This window comes from Dendrobates tinctorius, unplaced genomic scaffold (genome assembly GCF_039654945.1).
Source record: "Dendrobates tinctorius isolate UK_male_01 unplaced genomic scaffold, ASM3965494v1 ptg000005l, whole genome shotgun sequence".
NCBI classification, from domain to species: domain Eukaryota; kingdom Metazoa; phylum Chordata; class Amphibia; order Anura; family Dendrobatidae; genus Dendrobates; species Dendrobates tinctorius.
In genome coordinates, this window is record NW_027361673.1 from 23,673,254 (window position 1) to 23,692,448 (window position 19,195).

The following is a 19,195-nucleotide window of genomic DNA, read 5'->3' on the forward strand; positions in this document are numbered from 1 at the left end:
GGAGTAAACGGCGGAGCCCCGAGGAGCACTTTAAAACTCGCACATGACGTTCCACCGGAAGTGATGTGCTGGAACTGACCGGAAAAGAGGTAATTTCAGGAGGAGATTGTGACAGAACCATTGAGGCACTTCAGGGAATGCTTCAGATCCATCACCGTGTCCTCCTCCGACAGAGCAGACAGCGGGATCGCCTTGGAATTGGGGATGCCGGCCATGTGAGCGGATCATGATATGTCCTGCACCGGGAGGCTCAGGTGGGCACTACAATGGGAGCCGAGCTGCTATAGTATCTTTATAGAATCTTTCTTTTTCTCTCTGTTTCTTTCTCTCTCTCTGTTCTTTCTTTGACTCTCTAATCTTTCTTTCTCTCTCTGTTTCTTTCTTCCTCTGTTCTCTGTTTCTTTCTCTCTCTCTGTTCTTTCGCTCTCTAATCTTTCTTTTTCCTTTCTCGCTCTGTTCTTTCTTTCTCTCTTGCTCTGTTCTTTATTTCCCCCTTTCTTTCTCTCTGTTCTCTTTCTTTCCCCGCTTTCTTTCTCTCTCTACTCTTTCTTTCCCCTCTTTCTCTCTCTTTCTCTCTCTCTCTGTTCTTTTTTCTGTCCCTTCTTTCTTTCTCTGTTCTTTCTCTCTGTTCTTTCTTTCTTTCCCCTTTCTTACTCTCTCTCTGTTCTTTCTCTCTCTGTTCTTCCTTTCTCTCTCTGTTGTTTCTCACTCTGTTCTTCCTTTCTCTCTCTGTTCTCTTTCTCTCTCTCTCTGTTCTCTCTCTCTGTTCTCTTTCTCTCGCTCTGTTCTTTCTTTCTCCTTCCTCTCGCTTTCTTTCTCTCTGTTCTTTCTTTCTTTCCCCTCTTTCTTTTTCGCGCTCTGTTCTTTCTTTCGCTCTCTATTCTTTCCCCTCTTTCTCTCTCTGTACTTTCTTTCTCTCTCTCTGTTCTTCCTTTCTCTCTCTCTCTTTTCTTTCACTCTCTCCTTTCTTTCTCTCTCTCTGTTCTCTTTTTTTCTCTCAGTTCTTTCTTTTTTTTCCTCAGTACCAGTCAGTGTGCCCAAAGTACCAGCCACTGTGCCCCTAATGCCAGACACTGTGCCCTCAGTATCAGTGTCAGTGTGATCAGCAGTGCTAAATGGGTGCAGTTGGGGTGTGGACATAGGTGTGACTAGTTGTGAAATGAGTGTGGTCGGGGCGTGGCCTAAAATTTGCCACGACGTGCTGCACACGCCACAGCCTTTGTCCCTCTTTCCCTTTTTTAAAAGTTGGAAGGTACAGTGGGGAAAAAAAGTATTTAGTCAGTCAGCAATAGTGCAAGTTCCACCACTTAAAAAGATGAGAGGCGTCTGTAATTTACATCATAGGTAGACCTCAACTATGGGAGACAAACTGAGAAAAAAAAATCCAGAAAATCACATTGTCTGTTTTTGTTTCATTTTATTTGCATATTATGGTGGAAAATAAGTATTTGGTCAGAAACAAAATTTCATCTCAATACTTTGTGATATATCCTTTGTTGGCAATGACAGAGGTCAAACGTTTTCTGTAAGTCTTCACAAGGTTGCCACACACTGTTGTTGGTATGTTGGCCCATTCCTCCATGCAGATCTCCTCTAGAGCAGTGATGTTTTTGGCTTTTCGCTTGGCAACACGGACTTTCAACTCCCTCCAAAGGTTTTCTATAGGGTTGAGATCTGGAGACTGGCTAGGCCACTCCAGGACCTTGAAATGCTTCTTACGAAGCCACTCCTTCGTTGCCCTGGCGGTGTGCTTTGGATCATTGTCATGTTGAAAGACCCAGCCACGTTTCATCTTCAATGCCCTTGCTGATGGAAGGAGGTATGCACTCAAAATCTCACGATACTTGGCCCCATTCATTCTTTCATGTACCCGGATCAGTCGTCCTGGCCCCTTTGCAGAGAAACAGCCCCAAAGCATGATGTTTCCACCACCATGCTTTACAGTAGGTATGGTGTTTGATGGATGCAACTCAGTATTCTTTTTCCTCCAAACACGACAAGTTGTGTTTCTACCAAACAGTTCCAGTTTGGTTTCATCAGACCATAGGATATTCTCCCAAAACTCCTCTGGATCATCCAAATGCTCTCTAGCAAACTTCAGACGGGCCCGGACATGTACAGGCTTAAGCAGTGGGACACATCTGGAACTGCAGGATCTGAGTCCATGGTGGCGTAGTGTGTTACTTATGGTAGGCCTTGTTACATTGGTCCCAGCTCTCTGCAGTTCATTCACTAGGTCCCACCGCGTGGTTCTGGGATTTTTGCTCACCGTTCTTGTGATCATTCTGACCCCACGGGGTGGGATTTTGCGTGGAGCACCAGATCGAGGGAGATTATCAGTGGTCTTGTATGTCTTCCATTTTCTAATTATTGCTCCCACAGTTGATTTCTTCACTCCAAGCTGGTTGGCTATTGCAGATTCAGTCTTCCCAGCCTGGTGCAGGGCTACAATTTTGTTTCTGGTGTCCATTGACAGCTCTTTGGTCTTCACCATAGTGGAGTTTGGAGTCAGACTGTTTGAGGGTGTGCACAGGTGTCTTTTTATACTGATAACAAGTTTAAACAGGTGCCATTACTACAGGTAATGAGTGGAGGAAAGAGGAGACTCTTAAAGAAGAAGTTACAGGTCTGTGAGAGCCAGAAATCTTGATTGCTTGTTTCTGACCAAATACTTATTTTCCACCATAATATGCAAATAAAATGAAAAAAAAACAGACAATGTGATTTTCTGGATTTTTTTTTCTCAGTTTGTCTCCCATAGTTGAGGTCTACCTATGATGTAAATTACAGACGCCTCTCATCTTTTTAAGTGGTGGAACTTGCACTATTGCTGACTGACTAAATACTTTTTTTCCCCACTGTATGTATATACACACACAGCACATACATTCACACTTATATACACACACACAGCACATATATGTCGTTGTTATATTGTTTGTCTTTTATCTCATACTAGCTGAAGATCCTGGCGTTGCCTGGGCATAGTAACCAACTGTGGTTAGTTAGAACAAATTATAATGATTATATTGCACATAAAAACATTCCACACCATATATTCAACACTACAGATTTGCAACACAAATTAACTAAATGATTACCCAAGTATTGATAGTATTTTATTTTCAACTCATTCAAGAGCCTTTTGATAAACATGTGTATCTGTGTATCTAACCCTATCCTGTGTGATAATGTCTGCTGAGCTGTTTACCTAAACCTCTCCTGTGTGATGCTTTCTGCTGAGCTGTGTATCTAATCCTATCGTGTGTTATTGACTGCTCAACCATGTATCTAATCCTATCCTGTGTGATACTGACTGCTGAGCAGTGTATCTAATCCTATCCTATGTGATACCGTCTGCTGAGCCGTGTATCTAACCTATCCTGTGTAATACTGACTGCTGAGCTGTGTATCTAATCCAATCCTGCGTGATACTGACTGCTGAGCAGTGTATCTAATCCCATCCTGTGTGATACCGTCTGCTGAGCCATGTATCTAATACTATTCTGTGTGATACTGTCTGCTGAGCCGTGTATCTAATCCTATCCTGTGTGATACTGTGTGCTGAGCTGTGCATCTAATCCTATCCTGTGTGATACTGACTGCTGAGCTGTGTATCTAATCCCATCCTGTGTGATACTGACTGCTAAGCCATGTGTCTAATCCTCTCCTGTGTGATACTGACTGCTGAGCTGTGTATCTAATCTTATCCTGTGTGATACTGACTGCTGAGCCATGTGTCTAATCCTCTCCTGTGTGATACTGACTGCTGAGCCGTGTATCTAATCCTATCCTGTGTGATACTGACTGCTGAGCCATGTGTCTAATCCTCTCCTGTGTGATACTGACTGCTGAGCCATGTATCTAATCCTATCCTGTGTGATACTGACTGCTGAGCCATGTGTCTAATCCTATCCTGTGTGATACTGACTGCTGAGCTGTGTATCTAATCCTATCCTGTGTGATACTGACTGCTGAGCCTTGTGTCTAATCCTCTCCTGTGTGATACTGACTGCTGAGCCGTGTATCTAATCCTATCCTGTGTGATACTGACTGCTGAGCCATGTGTCTAATCCTCTCCTGTGTGATACTGACTGCTGAGCCGTGTATCTAATCCTATCCTGTGTGATACTGACTGCTGAGCCATGTGTCTAATCCTATCCTGTGTGATACTGACTGCTGAGCTGTGTATCTAATCCTATCCTGTGTGATACTGACTGCTGAGCCATGTGTCTAATCCTCTCCTGTGTGATACTGACTGCTGAGCCGTATATCTAATCCTCTCCTGTGTGATACTGACTGCTGAGCCATGTGTCTAATCCTATCCTGTGTGATACTGACTGCTGAGCCTTGTGTCTAATCCTCTCCTGTGTGATACTGACTGCTGAGCTGTGTATCTAATCCTATCCTGTGTGATACTGACTGCTGAGCTGTGTATCTAATCCTATCCTGTGCGATACTGGGCTCCCCCTGCAGTCTGTGTCAGAGGGTGGTCTGTGTTGGCACGGTAATACATTGTGTTATTTGCAGCTTTACAGAAGGACGATAACACCATAGAAATGATAAGAATAATAGGCAAAATTGTTTGGTGAATTGGAACACACGGGGTTAAAATTTTGCCTCACAACATAGCCTATGACGCTCTCGGGGTCCAGACGTGTGACTGTGCAAAATTTTGTGGCTATAGCTGCGACGGTGCAGATGCCAATCCCGGACATAAACACATACATACACACACATATTGAGCTTTATATATTAGATTAATGCATGGGCTATTGTGTATTACCATTATCTATGTCACCTTGGTACTGCTACATCATCAGATGTATTACCTTTACTGTTCTGTGTCCAATGTGTATATTTATATGCTGTTATATTAGGGAAAGTGCAGTTCAAAGGTTTGATCTAGTAGGCATCCAAGTGCACACGGTTCCTAGTTAGTGGATAGAGTAAGTACATGGTTAAAATAGGAGGGGCTGCTGCATAGTAAGGTATTGTATAGTGGTGGGTTAAGGCAGAGAGCCAAAGGCGCCCGAAGAGTCCACATGGGCTATAGACCCAGGACGCTGCAGCAGTCACAAAATGATTACGAGAGAAGCCAAACTTACCACAGCACAGCACGATACAGCAGTGGACCAGTGCAGCTAGGGGCCAGAAGTGCTTCTAAAATGTGGCAACTCATTACTTGGGCACAAACCCATAAGACCGGGGTGGAATGACCAAGGGAACCCATGGAAGCAGTGAGTACAGACAGTGACAAAGCGGGGCCAGCACATGGTTCAGAACATCAGAGCAGGTCACTCCCACAAAGGCTACTGACTTCAGATACTAATGATCTTGAGTCTGGGACCAAACAGCCCGAGGGATGCTTAACCATGGCAGAGCTAAATGGAGAGGAAACTGGGAAAGAGTCAGGGACGGTCCGAACTGGGTCCATGCTGTGTAACCGTGAAAGAAGCACAGGGAAAGTGAAGGAGCCTAGCAATGTGACACCTGTTGTAAATGCTGTGGAAACTTTGGAAGTGCTGTGTAATGACTCAAGTAAAGACGTTCTTGCTAAAGTTGTGAAAGACTGTCTCGGTTAATGTGGGTTTGTCTAGAAACGGTCTCCCACTGCATAGGGAGGACCCTGAAGAAGCTGGACCAGAAGACACAGGTATGCTGACTAGTGAACTGTAGCGGAGGCCAGGACATTAGAGCCCCGGTGTCCTCGGCTACGACTACGGTCCTGGCCGACTTTTACATTTGGCGTAGTCGGCAGGATGCAACTACCTCGCAATGCAGAGAACCCGCGAAGAAAAGAGTTAATGATGTTATGTGTGCGACTGCTGTGCCCCTGAAGAACAACAAGGAAAATGTGCAAGTGGTTGCTGTGTACAGAGAAGTGAAAGATGAAGATTTACTGAATGTTTTCGAAGTACCGGATGTGTCAAAAGACTTGGACTTGTCTAAAATACCGAAAAAGACCGACATAGTGACAACCAAGATGGTGGCTGTGGAATTGGTGGGAAATGGCGACAAGGAAGAAGACAACAACATGGATCTCACCTTTCATGGGCGTAACTGTACAGAATGGGTGCCAAAATCCCCCCACCATCCTCCTAGGGTTCGCCCCTGGTTGGTGCGGATGAAGAAAAGAAGACCTTACCCTCCCCAACAGAGTTACAGCAAATGGGTGGAGTTGTCAGAAATGGGTAGGGGCTACAAGGAGGAACCCTGCCCAGCAGCCCATGGGAAGACATCGCGGAGGTCTCCACTCACCCACTCTCGGTGGTACCTCAGGTGCAGAGCCGGCGATCGGCAGAGTTATCACCCTCCCGGAGGTCGGAGCATCTTTTGGAGCCAGCATCATGGTGCCAGGAGGAGAAACCTCATCATCCGCGAGGACCGGAAACAACGGCTGCCATGGAGGAACCAGCGCAAGAAGCCAAGTGTGAGCCAGAGCTCTATTTACCACCTGCGTACACAATGTTAAAGATAGGTACGCAGGACACATGCGGAAATAGGCGGAGCTTAAGGAAAGAAGTCCACAGCAAACGATAATGTGAACCTAGCCTCAGAAGGCTAATGAACACAAATTTAAAAAAACTGACCGTCACATCCAAACAAACTCGTAAGTGTGAACAGGTGCTTACCTAGAGTCACCAACTCATATACACTCAAACAAAAAAGGCAGCACTCTGTAGAGCCATAAAATGCAAATATGAAATCTGAAAATATACAGACTGCACATAAACACACATACATAGACACACTGCACATACACATATACATACACTGCACATAAAAACAGATGTATATATACACACACAGCACATACATACCAACCAGTCTTCTCTTCAATTCCTCTAAACTCTCAGTTAAAGAACCTTTGGTGACATCATAATTACATGACTGTGATGCCACTAAAGGTCCATAAGCAGTCCTATAAGGACATATGTATTGTCCCCCCATTATGTAATAATGTCCCCCATCCTATATTAATTTCACCTGGACCCTTTCCTCACATATATGTTCCCCATTCTGGAATATATATCCCTCATCCTGGGCCCTTTCCAGGTAGATATGCCCCCAGCCCCTATCGTGAGCCCCTTCCTGTTATGTACTGTATATCCCCTATCCTGATATAGATATGCCCCCATGCTGGGCCCCTTCTTTATATATATATATGTCAATCATTCTGGTAAATATGTCCCCCATCCTGGTATATATGCCACCCATCCTGGGTTCCTTCCTGGTATATATATATCTCTCATTCCAATATATATGCCCCCCCAACCTGGGTTCCTTCCTGATATATATGTTCCCTAACCTGATATATGTCATCCATCATGGTAGATATTTCCCCATCCTAGGACCCTTTAGTATATATGTCCCCATCCTAGTATATATGGCCCCCTGTTAGCTCCGCTCCCACTGCTCCCCGCTCCCCGGCTGTACTCACCGCCCCCGCTCCTGGTCCGGCTTCCTCCTCAGTCTCTGCCTTGACGTGCGCCCCCGCTCTGCTCGCTTTCCGGCAGCTGGCCTCCCGACGCCCTCCTCCACTTCTCTCGGCCGCGCGCATGGTACCTCTGCGCACGCGCCGGAGGGTTAGATCGTGCGCCTATAGCCGCCTGTCGGCGTGACCTGCTCGGACCTCCTCCCGACCTATCAGAGCCCTCCACCAGGTATTTCAGGCCGCCCTCCCCTAGTGGAGGCGCCTGACTATTGAGTTATTGTCTCTTGTGTCTAGGCCGTGCTCGCTGCTGTTGCAGCTGCTCTCCGTTTAACCCTCTGTGCTGCCTGCCTTTGTGCTCTCTGTCTCTGTGCTCCCTGTCCCTGTGCTCCCAGTCTCTGTGCTTCCTGCTGTGCCTTAGTGTTATCGCCTTGTCTCCTGCCCTCTGTTTAACCCTCGGTGTCCTCTCTCCTTTTTAGTTTTGCTCCCGCTCCTGCCTCCTGCTGGTTCCGCCGTCCCACCGTCTCCTCCTCGGATCTTCCACCACTCCTCTTCATCGCTCACCCTCTTGAGCCGACCCCTGGTCCTGGCTGCCGTGGCGCTTGAACTCCTCGAGTCTGTTCCCTAACGGTCCCTGTATAGGGGTCGGTCCACTTGGTGCGCTCGCTCGGGGAGGGTTCGGCGTCACGGTCCAGTGGGTCCACTCTCGCTTCCGGCATCCGAAGTGTAACAAAATAGTCAGGCCATGGACCCAGCCGGGGCCGCCGCCCAAAAGGAGTTGGTATTCCTGAGGGAAAACCAGACCCGAATTATGTCTTTTATGAAGACCATGGATTCCCACTTGTCGGCCTTACAGGCCGCTGACCCTGGCAACGCCTCCCAACTGGCCAGCCTCCAGCAGGAGCTGGTTCAGCAACGGGACACCCAAGCCCATATCCTCTCTTACATGGCCTCGGTCAACGATCGGTTGCTGTCTCTGCAGTCGGCTGCCGCGCGCGATCCGTCCCGCGGTTCCGATCCCGTACCTGCCCCGTCACCCAGGCTGGGAAAACCGCCTCGGTATGGTGGCGACCCAAAGTTGTGCAGGGGCTTCCTAAATCAGTGCAGGTTGCATTTCGAACTATTGCCCCAACAGTATCCCACTGATCGGGCCAAGGTGGCCTTTATTGTGTCCCATCTGGAGGGAGAGGCTCTCTCCTGGGTGAATCCCCTGTGGGAGCGGGACGATCCCGTAGTCTCTAGTGTCCAGAACTTCACGGACACTTTCCGTAGAGTCTTTGACGAGCCCGGTCGGGTAGCTTCCGCCACGGAGTCCCTTTTCTGCCTCACTCAGAGTACCCTTACGGTCGGACAATATGCCATCCGGTTCCGTACCTTGGCCTCTGAGTTGGGGTGGAATAACGAGGCTTTGGTCGGGGCCTTCTTGCGTGGTCTCTCTGGCAAAATCAAGGATGAACTGGCAGGGCGTGTTACCCCGACCACCTTGGAGGATCTTATTTCTCTGGCCACACGAATTGACCTCCGGTTTCAGGAACGCGCTCGGGAGGCTGCGAGAGAGAGGCGACCGCTAAGACCGTCTGCTTCTTTTCACAGGCCATCCAGTCCTCGTCCTCCCGGTCCGTCCTCCAGTCTGGCACCGGAGCCGATGCAGGTGGATCGAGTCAAGTTGGCAGAACAGCGCCGTAAGGAGAGACTGATGGAGGGTTTGTGCCTGTATTGTGGCAGCGCGTCCCACTTCCTGCGTTCTTGTCCTGAGAGGCCGGGAAACTCCTCCACCTAGGGCAGGTAAGAGAGGCCGACCTAGGTGTATCTCACTCCTCTCATCCCCTTACCCTTTCGGTTCAGCTGGTTTTTGGTCAGACACGTGGCTCGGAGGTGGCCTATGTGGACTCGGGCGCGGCGGGGAACTTCATAAGATTGAAGGAGGTGAGGAAGTACCGGATTCCCGTGATTACCCTGAAAACTCCACGTGTTATTGCCTCTGTAGATGGAAGACCCCTACAGGAATCCGTGTCCCTGGTTACGGAGGAGGTGTGTCTGCAAATCGGGGCCTTGCACAGGGAGCGGATCGCATTCTACGTTCTTCCTGACCTAGCCCATGCCTTGCTACTTGGCCTACCCTGGCTTAGAACACATGAACCGTCCTGAATTGGCGTTCCGGGGAGGTCCTCCGCTGGGAACATCCCTGCCAGGAGAGGTGCCTGGGGTCTGTGCGTCCAGTCAGTCCTCCTCCAGTCTCCTCGGGCCCAGGAGACTTACCACCCGCATACTGGTCGTTCTCAGACGTGTTTGATAAAAAGGAGGCGGAGATCCTTCCTCCGCATCGCCCGTATGACTGCCCTATCGATCTCCGACCCGGGACCACTCCACCCCGTGGGCGAATTTATCCCTTGTCCACAGCTGAGACTGCGGCCATGTCTGAGTACATTCGTGAGAATTTAGCCAGAGGTTTCATACGGAAGTCTTCTTCGCCTGCCGGAGCCGGGTTTTTCTTTGTGAAAAAGAAGGACGGTTCTCTCCGTCCTTGCATTGATTTCCGGGGATTGAACGACATTACTGTAAAAAACAAGTATCCCTTGCCTCTCATCCCGGAACTCTTTGATCGGCTGCGTGGAGCCCGCATCTTCTCGAAGTTGGATTTACGCGGAGCCTACAATCTCGTCCGCATCCGTCCGGGGGACGAATGGAAGACCGCCTTCAACACCCGGGACGGGCATTACGAATATCTGGTTATGCCCTTCGGTCTCTGCAACGCTCCCGCGGTGTTCCAGGAATTCGTCAACGATATCTTCCAAGACCTATTGTACTCCTGCGTGGTGGTGTTTCTGGACGACATCCTTATTTTCTCCCCGGATCTGGCATCTCACAGGAGGAGCGTTCGTCTGGTTCTACAACGCCTACGGGAGAATCACCTCTACGCAAAGCTGGAGAAGTGTCTCTTTGAGCAGTCTTCCTTACCCTTTTTGGGCTACATTGTTTCTGATTCTGGTCTGGAGATGGATCCTGGAAAGTTGTCGGCAATTCTTCAATGGCCCCGGCCGGTGGGAGTCAAGGCGATTCAAAGGATCCTCGGCTTCGCCAATTATTATCGCCAATTTGTGCCACATTTTTCATCCGTCATCAAACCCATCTCCAGTCTCACTCGCAAGGACGTCAACTCCTCATCCTGGTCTCCGGAGGCTGAAGAGGTCTTCTCCTGTTTGAAACAAGCCTTTGCAACGGCACCTGTTTTACACCGACCCGAGGCTACCAAGCCATTCATTCTGGAGGTGGATGCCTCTTCCATCGGAGCAGGTGCAGTGCTTTCTCAGAGATCCCCGTCCGGCCGACTGGTTACCTGCGGGTTCTTTTCGAAAGCCTTCTCTCCAGCAGAGTGTATCTACTCCATCGGGGATCGCGAACTGCTGGCCAAAAAAATTGGCATTGGAGGAATGGCGCTACCTTCTTGAGGGGTCGGTCCACCCGTTTACCATCTTTACCGATCACAAGAACCTGGCATATCTCCAGTCGGCCCAGAGACTTAATCCTCGACAAGCCAGATGGTCTCTCTTCTTCGCTTGGTTCGATTTCAAGCTGCATTTCCGCCCCGGGCCAAAGAACTTCAAGGCGGATGCATTGTCCCGGTCTCTGCAGTCTCCTGATTTGGTGGAGGATCCGACTCACATCATCGATCCAGCCAAGATCATCACGGTGCCCCCGGTGAGACTGATTACTCCTCCCCCAGGCAAGACCTACGTGCCCGAGGCAGACAGAAAAAAGGTACTGCAGTGGGGACATTCCTCTAAAGTTTCTGGATATGTCGGAGTCAAAAAGACGATGGAGCTCATCGCTCGTTTTTATTGGTGGCCCTCTCTCCACAAAGATGTGTCTGACTTCACGGCGTCCTGTTCCTCTTGTGCCAAAGTCAAGGTTCCCAGGCGACCACCCTCCGGTCTTCTGCTTCCCCTGCCGATTCCCTCGGTCCCATGGCAACATATCGCTTTGGACTTCATTACGGACCTGCCTGACGCTTCCGGATATACAACCATTCTGGTAACTGTCGACCGCTTCTCCAAGATGGCCCATTTCACTCCTCTTCCAGCCTTGCCCTCCGCCCCAGAGTTGGCGAAGATTTTTATCCAGCACATCTTTCGCCTCCATGGATTTCCGAAGCATATTGTGTCTGATCGAGGTGTACAATTCACCTCGCGATTCTGGAGAGCCTTATGTGAGCTTTTGGAAGTAAGGTTGGACTTGTCCTCCACGTACCATCCCCAGTCCAATGGCCAAGTGGAACGCATTAATCAGGTACTAGCGGCATATTTACGGCAGTTCACCAACGCTCATCAGGATAACTGGGTCCAACTCCTTCCCTGGGCAGAGTTCTCCTACAATAATCACCCCAGCGAGTCTTCGGCCAAGTCTCCATTCTTCGTGGTGTTTGGGATGCATCCTGGTATCCCTCTACCTATTTCCACCACCTCTGGTGTGCCTGCAGCAGATTCTTTGACCCTGGAGTTCTCTAAGATCTGGTCTGAGACTAAGGAGGCTCTCAGGAAGTCTGGGGAGCGCATGAAGAGACACGCTGACAAGAGACGCTTGGACTCTCCGATCTACCTCCCGGGTCAACAAGTTTGGCTTTCGGCCAAGTACATTAGGCTAAAGCTCCCTTCTTACAAACTGGGACCTCGCTACATTGGACCTTTCAAGATTCTCAAACGCATCAACAACGTATCTTACAAACTGGAGTTACCCGTCTCGCTTCGGATCCCCAACTCCTTCCACGTCTCTCTCCTTAAACCGGTTGTCTTGAATCGGTTCCACCCAGCTCCTAACCCTTCTCCTCTACCTGTCTCTTCTGATGATATCTTTGAGGTAAGAGACATTTTGGCCTCGAAAAAAGTCAGGGGTAAAACTTTTTTCCTAATCGATTGGAAGGGTTTCGGTCCCGAGGAGAGATCTTGGGAGCCGCAAGAGAACATCAATGCTCCGCGCATTCTTAAGAAGTTTTTAGCCAGACGCAGTGGAGGGGAGGGTAAGAGAGGGGGTACTGTTAGCTCCGCTCCCACTGCTCCCCGGCTGTACTCACCGCCCCCGCTCCTGGTCCGGCTTCCTCCTCAGTCTCTGCCTTGACGCGCGCCCACGCTCTGCGCGCTTTCCGGCAGCTGGCCTCCCGACGCCCTCCTCCACTTCCCTCTGCCGCGCGCATGGTACCTCTGCGCACGCGCCGGAGGGTTAGATCGTGCGCCTATAGCCGCCTGTCGGCGTGACCTGCTTGGACCTCCTCCCGACCTATCAGAGCCCTCCACCAGGTATTTCAGGCCGCCCTCCCCTAGTGGAGGCGCCTGACTATTGAGTTATTGTCTCTTGTGTCTAGGCCGTGCTCGCTGCTGTTGCAGCTGCTCTCCGTTTAACCCTCTGTGCTGCCTGCCTTTGTGCTCTCTGTCTCTGTGCTCCCTGTCCCTGTGCTCCCAGTCTCTGTGCTTCCTGCTGTGCCTTAGTGTTATCGCCTTGTCTCCTGCTCCTGCCCTCTGTTTAACCCTCGGTGTCCTCTCTCCTTTTTAGTTTTGCTCCCGCTCCTGCCTCCTGCTGGTTCCGCCGTCCCACCGTCTCCTCCTCGGATCTTCCACCACTCCTCTTCATCGCTCACCCTCTTGAGCCGACCCCTGGTCCTGGCTGCCGTGGCGCTTGAACTCCTCGAGTCTGTTCCCTAACGGTCCCTGTATAGGGGTCGGTCCACTTGGTGCGCTCGCTCGGGGAGGGTTCGGCGTCACGGTCCAGTGGGTCCACTCTCGCTTCCGGCATCCAAAGTGTAACACCCCCATCCTGGGTTTCTTTCTGGTAAATATATTCCTCATCCTAGTATATAACTCCCCCATCCTGGATCCTTTCCTGGTAAATATATATATATATAGTGACAAGGAAAAGGTTAACAATGTTTTCAACTTTTGACTTTTGGACTCCATATCTCACCATCAATTAATTCTTCAAACATGAGACTATCATCATTTTATAGACAATCATCTTGGCTATCTCATATAAAAATTTAACTTTCAACTATGATTCTCAAGCGAAAGGTCACTTGTTCAAATTGAGGAGCAGCCATGAAGAAGATTTCCCAGGAAAAGAGAAACAGCATCATGTAGCTCATCAATAGCGACCTCTCGGCCAAAAAAAATCAGGATCCTGTCAGCACCGGCGAACTGCCGCGGCTGAGCAGGGTGACTCACCCACACTGCGGGAGGACCCTGGGTCAGATACTGCAGGGAAAGTTCAGACAGACGGGACCTGCGACGCTGAAGGTAGCAAGAAGTACAAGGACCTACGATCATGTGACCACAGGGGGCAGGGCTTAGCGTCCTACTGCTGGAGATGACTGTAGGATTCTACTACAGGGAATCCAGGAGTAGAGGTGAGGGGAACTCAGGCCAGACAAACGGGGGTCATACACGGAGAGGGGCGAGCAGAGAATAGTCAGAATGTAAGCAATGAGTCATACACGGAGATAGCTGCACAGTACAAGAGGGACAGGCAGAACTCGTAATAGAGACGGAATCGGATCAAAACCAAACAAGCATAAAGTATCACAGTCACAAAGCACACCAGGGTCACACACACTCGGCCAAGGGTCTGAGTATAAGCGACGAGGAATGAGCCCACAATGAGGCTATAAAAAGCCTCCCAGAATCTCAGAGTGAGGCCGTCCAGATTAACCTCTAAACTACCTAATTCCACAAACTAAGCAGATCATGACAGGAAATTGCCAAACTGCATCATGTGAGTGCCATGACAGTTGGAAGAATATGAAATGCAGTTCATCCATTCATTCAATAGCCTAGGGGTGAAGTCCAGACAAAATATTGGAGTCAACAAATTGGCTCCTCACAAGGTCAATCAGTTCTTGCACGACAAACATCGCAGTGGAGGTGGCTCGAATGTTTCACAATAGTGAGATCACAGACTTCCATGCAAGCACCATGTGATGCACATAACATAAGTCTGGAATGGTGGTGTCACGGAGTTACTGTCACGGAGTGACCCGACCCGATGGATGGTCGGTCAGCTAATGGCACAAAACAATGGAGATGGAATTAGGGAGAGGAAGGCCCTACCAATAAGGAATAAGGGATGGTCCCCACCTGAGCTCCAACCTGAGCCTGTCCCTGCACTCACCTAATGCCCTATGCAGGTCCTTCCCTCCGCCGCTGTCAGGATACCTCGTCCCTAGTAGTCACCTATTACTACCCTGGTTAGTGCACTGACCAGCAAGGAGCATTAGCCTGACTTCTGCAGAATAATACACACAGGGGGAAGTGACAAACACCAAAGGGACAAGTTAACAAAAACACCACATTTAGCTTATGTACACCGCTGCTAAGCTCCACCCTGCAGGCAACAACAGCAACTGGACTCCAAACACCAGAAGTGGCTGACACCAGAGAGCTGCTTCTCCTTGGCTGGTCTCCAGAAAGGAACTGTATCACCAACTATCAGATGATGCATCAGGTGACTTTTAAAAGATGGTGGGAGTGGTCACCACTTGCATCAGCTGACCCAGCAGCACTGCAGTAACACCAGATTGCCAGCGGGGGAAAACTGACATTATCCCCCCGATGGTCCAAAACGAAAAAAGATTTAAACTGAGTGGAACCAGAGCTGCCACAAATCCAAAAATAGATTGTGACAGGTGGCTTGAAAAAAATATGAGGAAGCCACAATTTTACTATCGTCATAAGAGGTCAGATTGCAAAATAACATGAAAAGTGGACAGTAGAAGATTGGAAAGGGGTGATTTGGAACAATGACATGAAAGTCAGTAGACTAGGATCTGATGGGTACAAATAGATTTGGAATAAACAAGACAAAAAGGGACTAAGGACTCGAGAAATTGAAAAAAAACTGTCACGTTTGGTGAAGGAAGCCTGATGATATGGCGGTTTCACAGCCAAAGGCTTTGGATACTTGACCAGGATTGATGGTGGTCTCAATGGTGAGCTATATTTGAGTATCCTACAAGATTTCACAGACGTCGTTTGTTGAACCACTGTGCCTCAGACAGCAGAGACCCTGGAGGGGTGTGACCAAGCGAGCACCGGACTGTTCACTAGCACCTCTGATGGTGAAGTTAGACTTAGCTCCCGATGAATGCCAGGTGCCACTCCTGGACAGTCCAACGGACGCTCAGTAGCTGAACCCAGAAGGACAGACTGGATGGTGCAGCAGGCAGAGTTCATATCAGAGTGCAGCATGCAGAGTTTTTATCAAAGTGCAGCAGGCAGAGTTTGTATCAGAGTGCAGCAGGCATGATCTGCACCAAAGTGCAGAGGGCAGGATCTGCACTAGAGTGCATCAGGCAGGATCTGCACCAGAGTGCAGAGGGCAGACAGGCTCTGCACCAGAGTGCAGCAAGGACTGGTACGCAACCTTACATAACAGACTGCAAAAAAGGAAGGTTGCTCAGGCACCTCCCCAGTAAGGAGGAAGCAATATATTCCTAATGCCCCACAGCCATTGACTGGGGAGGAAATAGCAAGTGCATGCGCTGGCCCTTTAAGAGGGCGGGAGCACGCGTGTGTTCTAAGAACATGGCTGGAGGCCCGGCTGAAAACTCTGCTGGAAGCATGCAGAGCATGGAGAAGGAAAGAACTGACCACGTTTTGCCAAGTATTCAAAGGGATTGGATACGGCTGTAAAGAAGGCAATTAATTATATTACAATCATTCAATGATTACAGTAAATAGGAAAGTGTAAAATTGCGTACACTTTTGCATAATATACATTACAAAGGTTAAGTACTTACATTATACACTACACAAGAAAAACTTCACCAGGAACGGGCATCATCTATCCATAACGTCAACCGTAAGAAGCCAAACGGCGAAGACAGAGAATTCCTGGGATATCCACACTATAGATCCCCACGGGCGTCCCCTTCCAATCTATAGGTTACAGGCTTCTGTTTTAGCTGAAGTCTTCACTGGTTTATATCTAAAGGCTCCGAATCACATAGTGAGATCGCTAGCGAGATCGCTGAAATGTCATCGATTTTGTGACGCAACAGCGACTTCCCTACATGTAACACATAGCGGCGACCAGGCCCCCGTTGCGATGTTACTGATCATGCTCGAATGTCCTGGGCCATTTTTTGATCGCTGGTGTCCTGCTGGCCAGCATGCATCGCTGTGTTTGTCGCCATAATCAATGACAAGCGATCTTGTTGACGACTCAGAACTCAGCGACGCAGGCGTGATTTTGCTTTTTCTTTTCAACACCCCCTCAACTCTGGTGGCCACCATTGCGCTATCATTCTCTGATTGGGCGACCTCATCATAAAAGAAGACAACGTAGTAGCGCTTCCATGCTTTGTTCCTGAGCGCTGTGGATTATATGGTATTCCTGCAGCTTTCCCGTGTGAGTCGCTAGTGCGTTCTTTGTGGATTTTACTACGAGGCTTGCTTCAGCGTCCCTGTCTGAGTCGCTACTGCACTATTTATTCGTGGATTTTCCTACACTTTCTGGTTGCTCTGTCTTGCAAGGTAGGAATTGTTTCGGGTCTCAAATTAGGATCTTTGTTGCGTATCCTTTTATTAGGTGAGCTAATAACTGTATGCAGAATTTAGTAAAGCAAGCCACAAGTTTGAAGCAAAATAACATTTTTATTACAGTCAAAAATATGTAAACAATAAAATAAACACAACATGTCATAAGTAATCAGTAAACAAAAGAAAACATCACTGAAACTACAATTGGTGATAATACGAGTCTGAATCGTTAACTCGTTGCCTGGGCGGAGTAAAAAATTGGGAAGCCTGAGGTAACATGGGATACTGTGTGGGGCCCAAGGTTCAGGTTTTGTGGAGGCTCAATCCCCCTCCTCGGAGTGCTGTCAAGAGGCTCTTTTATATGTGTGCATGAGTACTGTGAACCCGGATTTCTCTCGAACACAGCAGACGTGTCAGTCAGTTTCCCTGCTGCCACTTTATTTAATACCTCTAACACTACTCTTACGGCATGCATCCTTTGGGTTTCATCCAGCGTACAAATTCTGTCATCCACATAGTGTGCAAAGCCACTAATGGCGGGTTTGTTTTGCTGAGTTAAAACTTTCTTTGCCAGTTCGATGAAATCTGGTGAAGGGGAGGTGGTGGCCTTTCTTTTGCGACATGATGATGATAGTCGCTGAGGTATAGTAGAAGGTGCAGCTTCTTCACTTACCTCCTCAGTACTGATTGCCGTACTGGCGATGTCATCACTGCCACATGTTGGTGTTGACATAGCTTCACAACGCTCCTGCGTGAACAGAAAATGCATGTTAAAGCAAAAACCAAACCTTATTGTACATCATACAGCAACACCCAAATACAGTAATGCGTTTGCATTGGATAACATGAGCAGCAGTCACAAGTGTACACGTGCACTGGAAACAAATATGAGGGCGGGACTAGTACTACAGGATATGAAATGGCATTCAACGGTATGAAAACTGAGTAGACCGAAACAAGTAAAGGAGTATACTTATCTGTACTGGAAGGGATTAATTTTGCAGATTACAAAGTTATCATGTAAAACCGGAGTTACTATTTTCTATTCAACTATGCGATGTACAGTATATACTAAGTTTAAATGTTGTTTAGAGGGAAGCAAATAAGGTACTTACATCTCCGACAGGAGAATCAGGCCGGATCACTGGCTCTTCTTCCTCAGGCATCGTTGATGCCATTGGGCATGGTACCTCTATGTCACATGTGAAGGCCATCAAGTCGTAGTACCATATCTTGGGCAAATAGACTTCTTCTGTACCGGCACCAGACTTTGTGGACTTCTTGACCTTATTTAGTTCTTTTTTGTAGACTGTGCGTAGGCCCTGAATTTTTTTCTTCACCACAGTCTCATCCACCGTATCGCTGTGATTGTGCTGCTTGAAGAGGGCAACTAGTTTTTCATAAATCTCCTTTTTTTATATTTATTACTATAGTCAGCAGATTTTATCTTCCAAAGGCAGGGAGTGATACATTTCGATCAATTCCCGAATAAATTCCTGTCTATTGGAAGACATCGGAAAAAAAATAAAAGCAAACAGTGAGAATGGCACAACACATGTAACATTTTTGAAAAATCAAAATCCACATTTGAAATGCACTAGTGTTTGTTGGGCGAGGCAGCAAAACTAAAATGGCTGCCCATGCCAAAGCATATGTACATAGATAGAAGCCAAGCAGCCCCCCATTTGCTTTCAAGTGTAAAAGCATAACCACAATGTAGAATAGAGTTATGATTGCATATAATTGATAGCTTACCTATATAAGGAAACGCTACTAAGATCCTACAATGGCGGGGGTGGGCAGGGCAGGAAAACTAAAATGGCTGCCCATGCTAAAGCGTATGTACACAGATAGAAGCCAAGCAGCCCTCCATTTGCTTGCAAGTGTAAAACCATGACCACAATGTAGAATAGAGTTATGATTAAATATAATACCTGACCTAAAAAAAGAAAAAGCAACAAAGATCCTAATTTGAGACCCCAAACAATGCCTACCTTGCAAGACGGAGCAACCAGAAGGTGTAGGAAAATCCACGAATAAATAGCGCAGTAGCGACTCAGACAGGGACGCGGAAGCAAGCGGTGTAGTAAAATCCACGAAGAACATAGTAACATAGTAACATAGTTATTAAGGTTGAAGGGAGACTTTAAGTCCATCTAGTTCAACCCGTATCCTGTCCTAACTTGCCCTAACATGTTGATCCAGAGGAAGGCAAAAAAAAAGCCCGTGTGACAAACAG

The 19,195-nt window shown here is 48.3% G+C and overlaps 1 protein-coding gene across 1 annotated transcript; it reads right to left on the reverse strand.

Annotated features, from left to right (window-relative positions):
* Positions 1-17,083: 17,083 nt before the first annotated feature.
* LOC141083554 (uncharacterized) lies at positions 17,084-18,364 on the reverse strand. The gene is made up of 2 exons (XM_073567897.1): positions 18,072-18,364; positions 17,084-17,704 (listed from the first exon to the last, which is right to left on the reverse strand). Exons 1-2 carry the CDS (start codon positions 18,168-18,170, stop codon positions 17,186-17,188), a joined length of 618 nt encoding a protein of 205 aa, XP_073423998.1. The 5' UTR covers positions 18,171-18,364; the 3' UTR covers positions 17,084-17,185.
* Between the last annotated feature and the right edge of the window lie 831 nt (positions 18,365-19,195).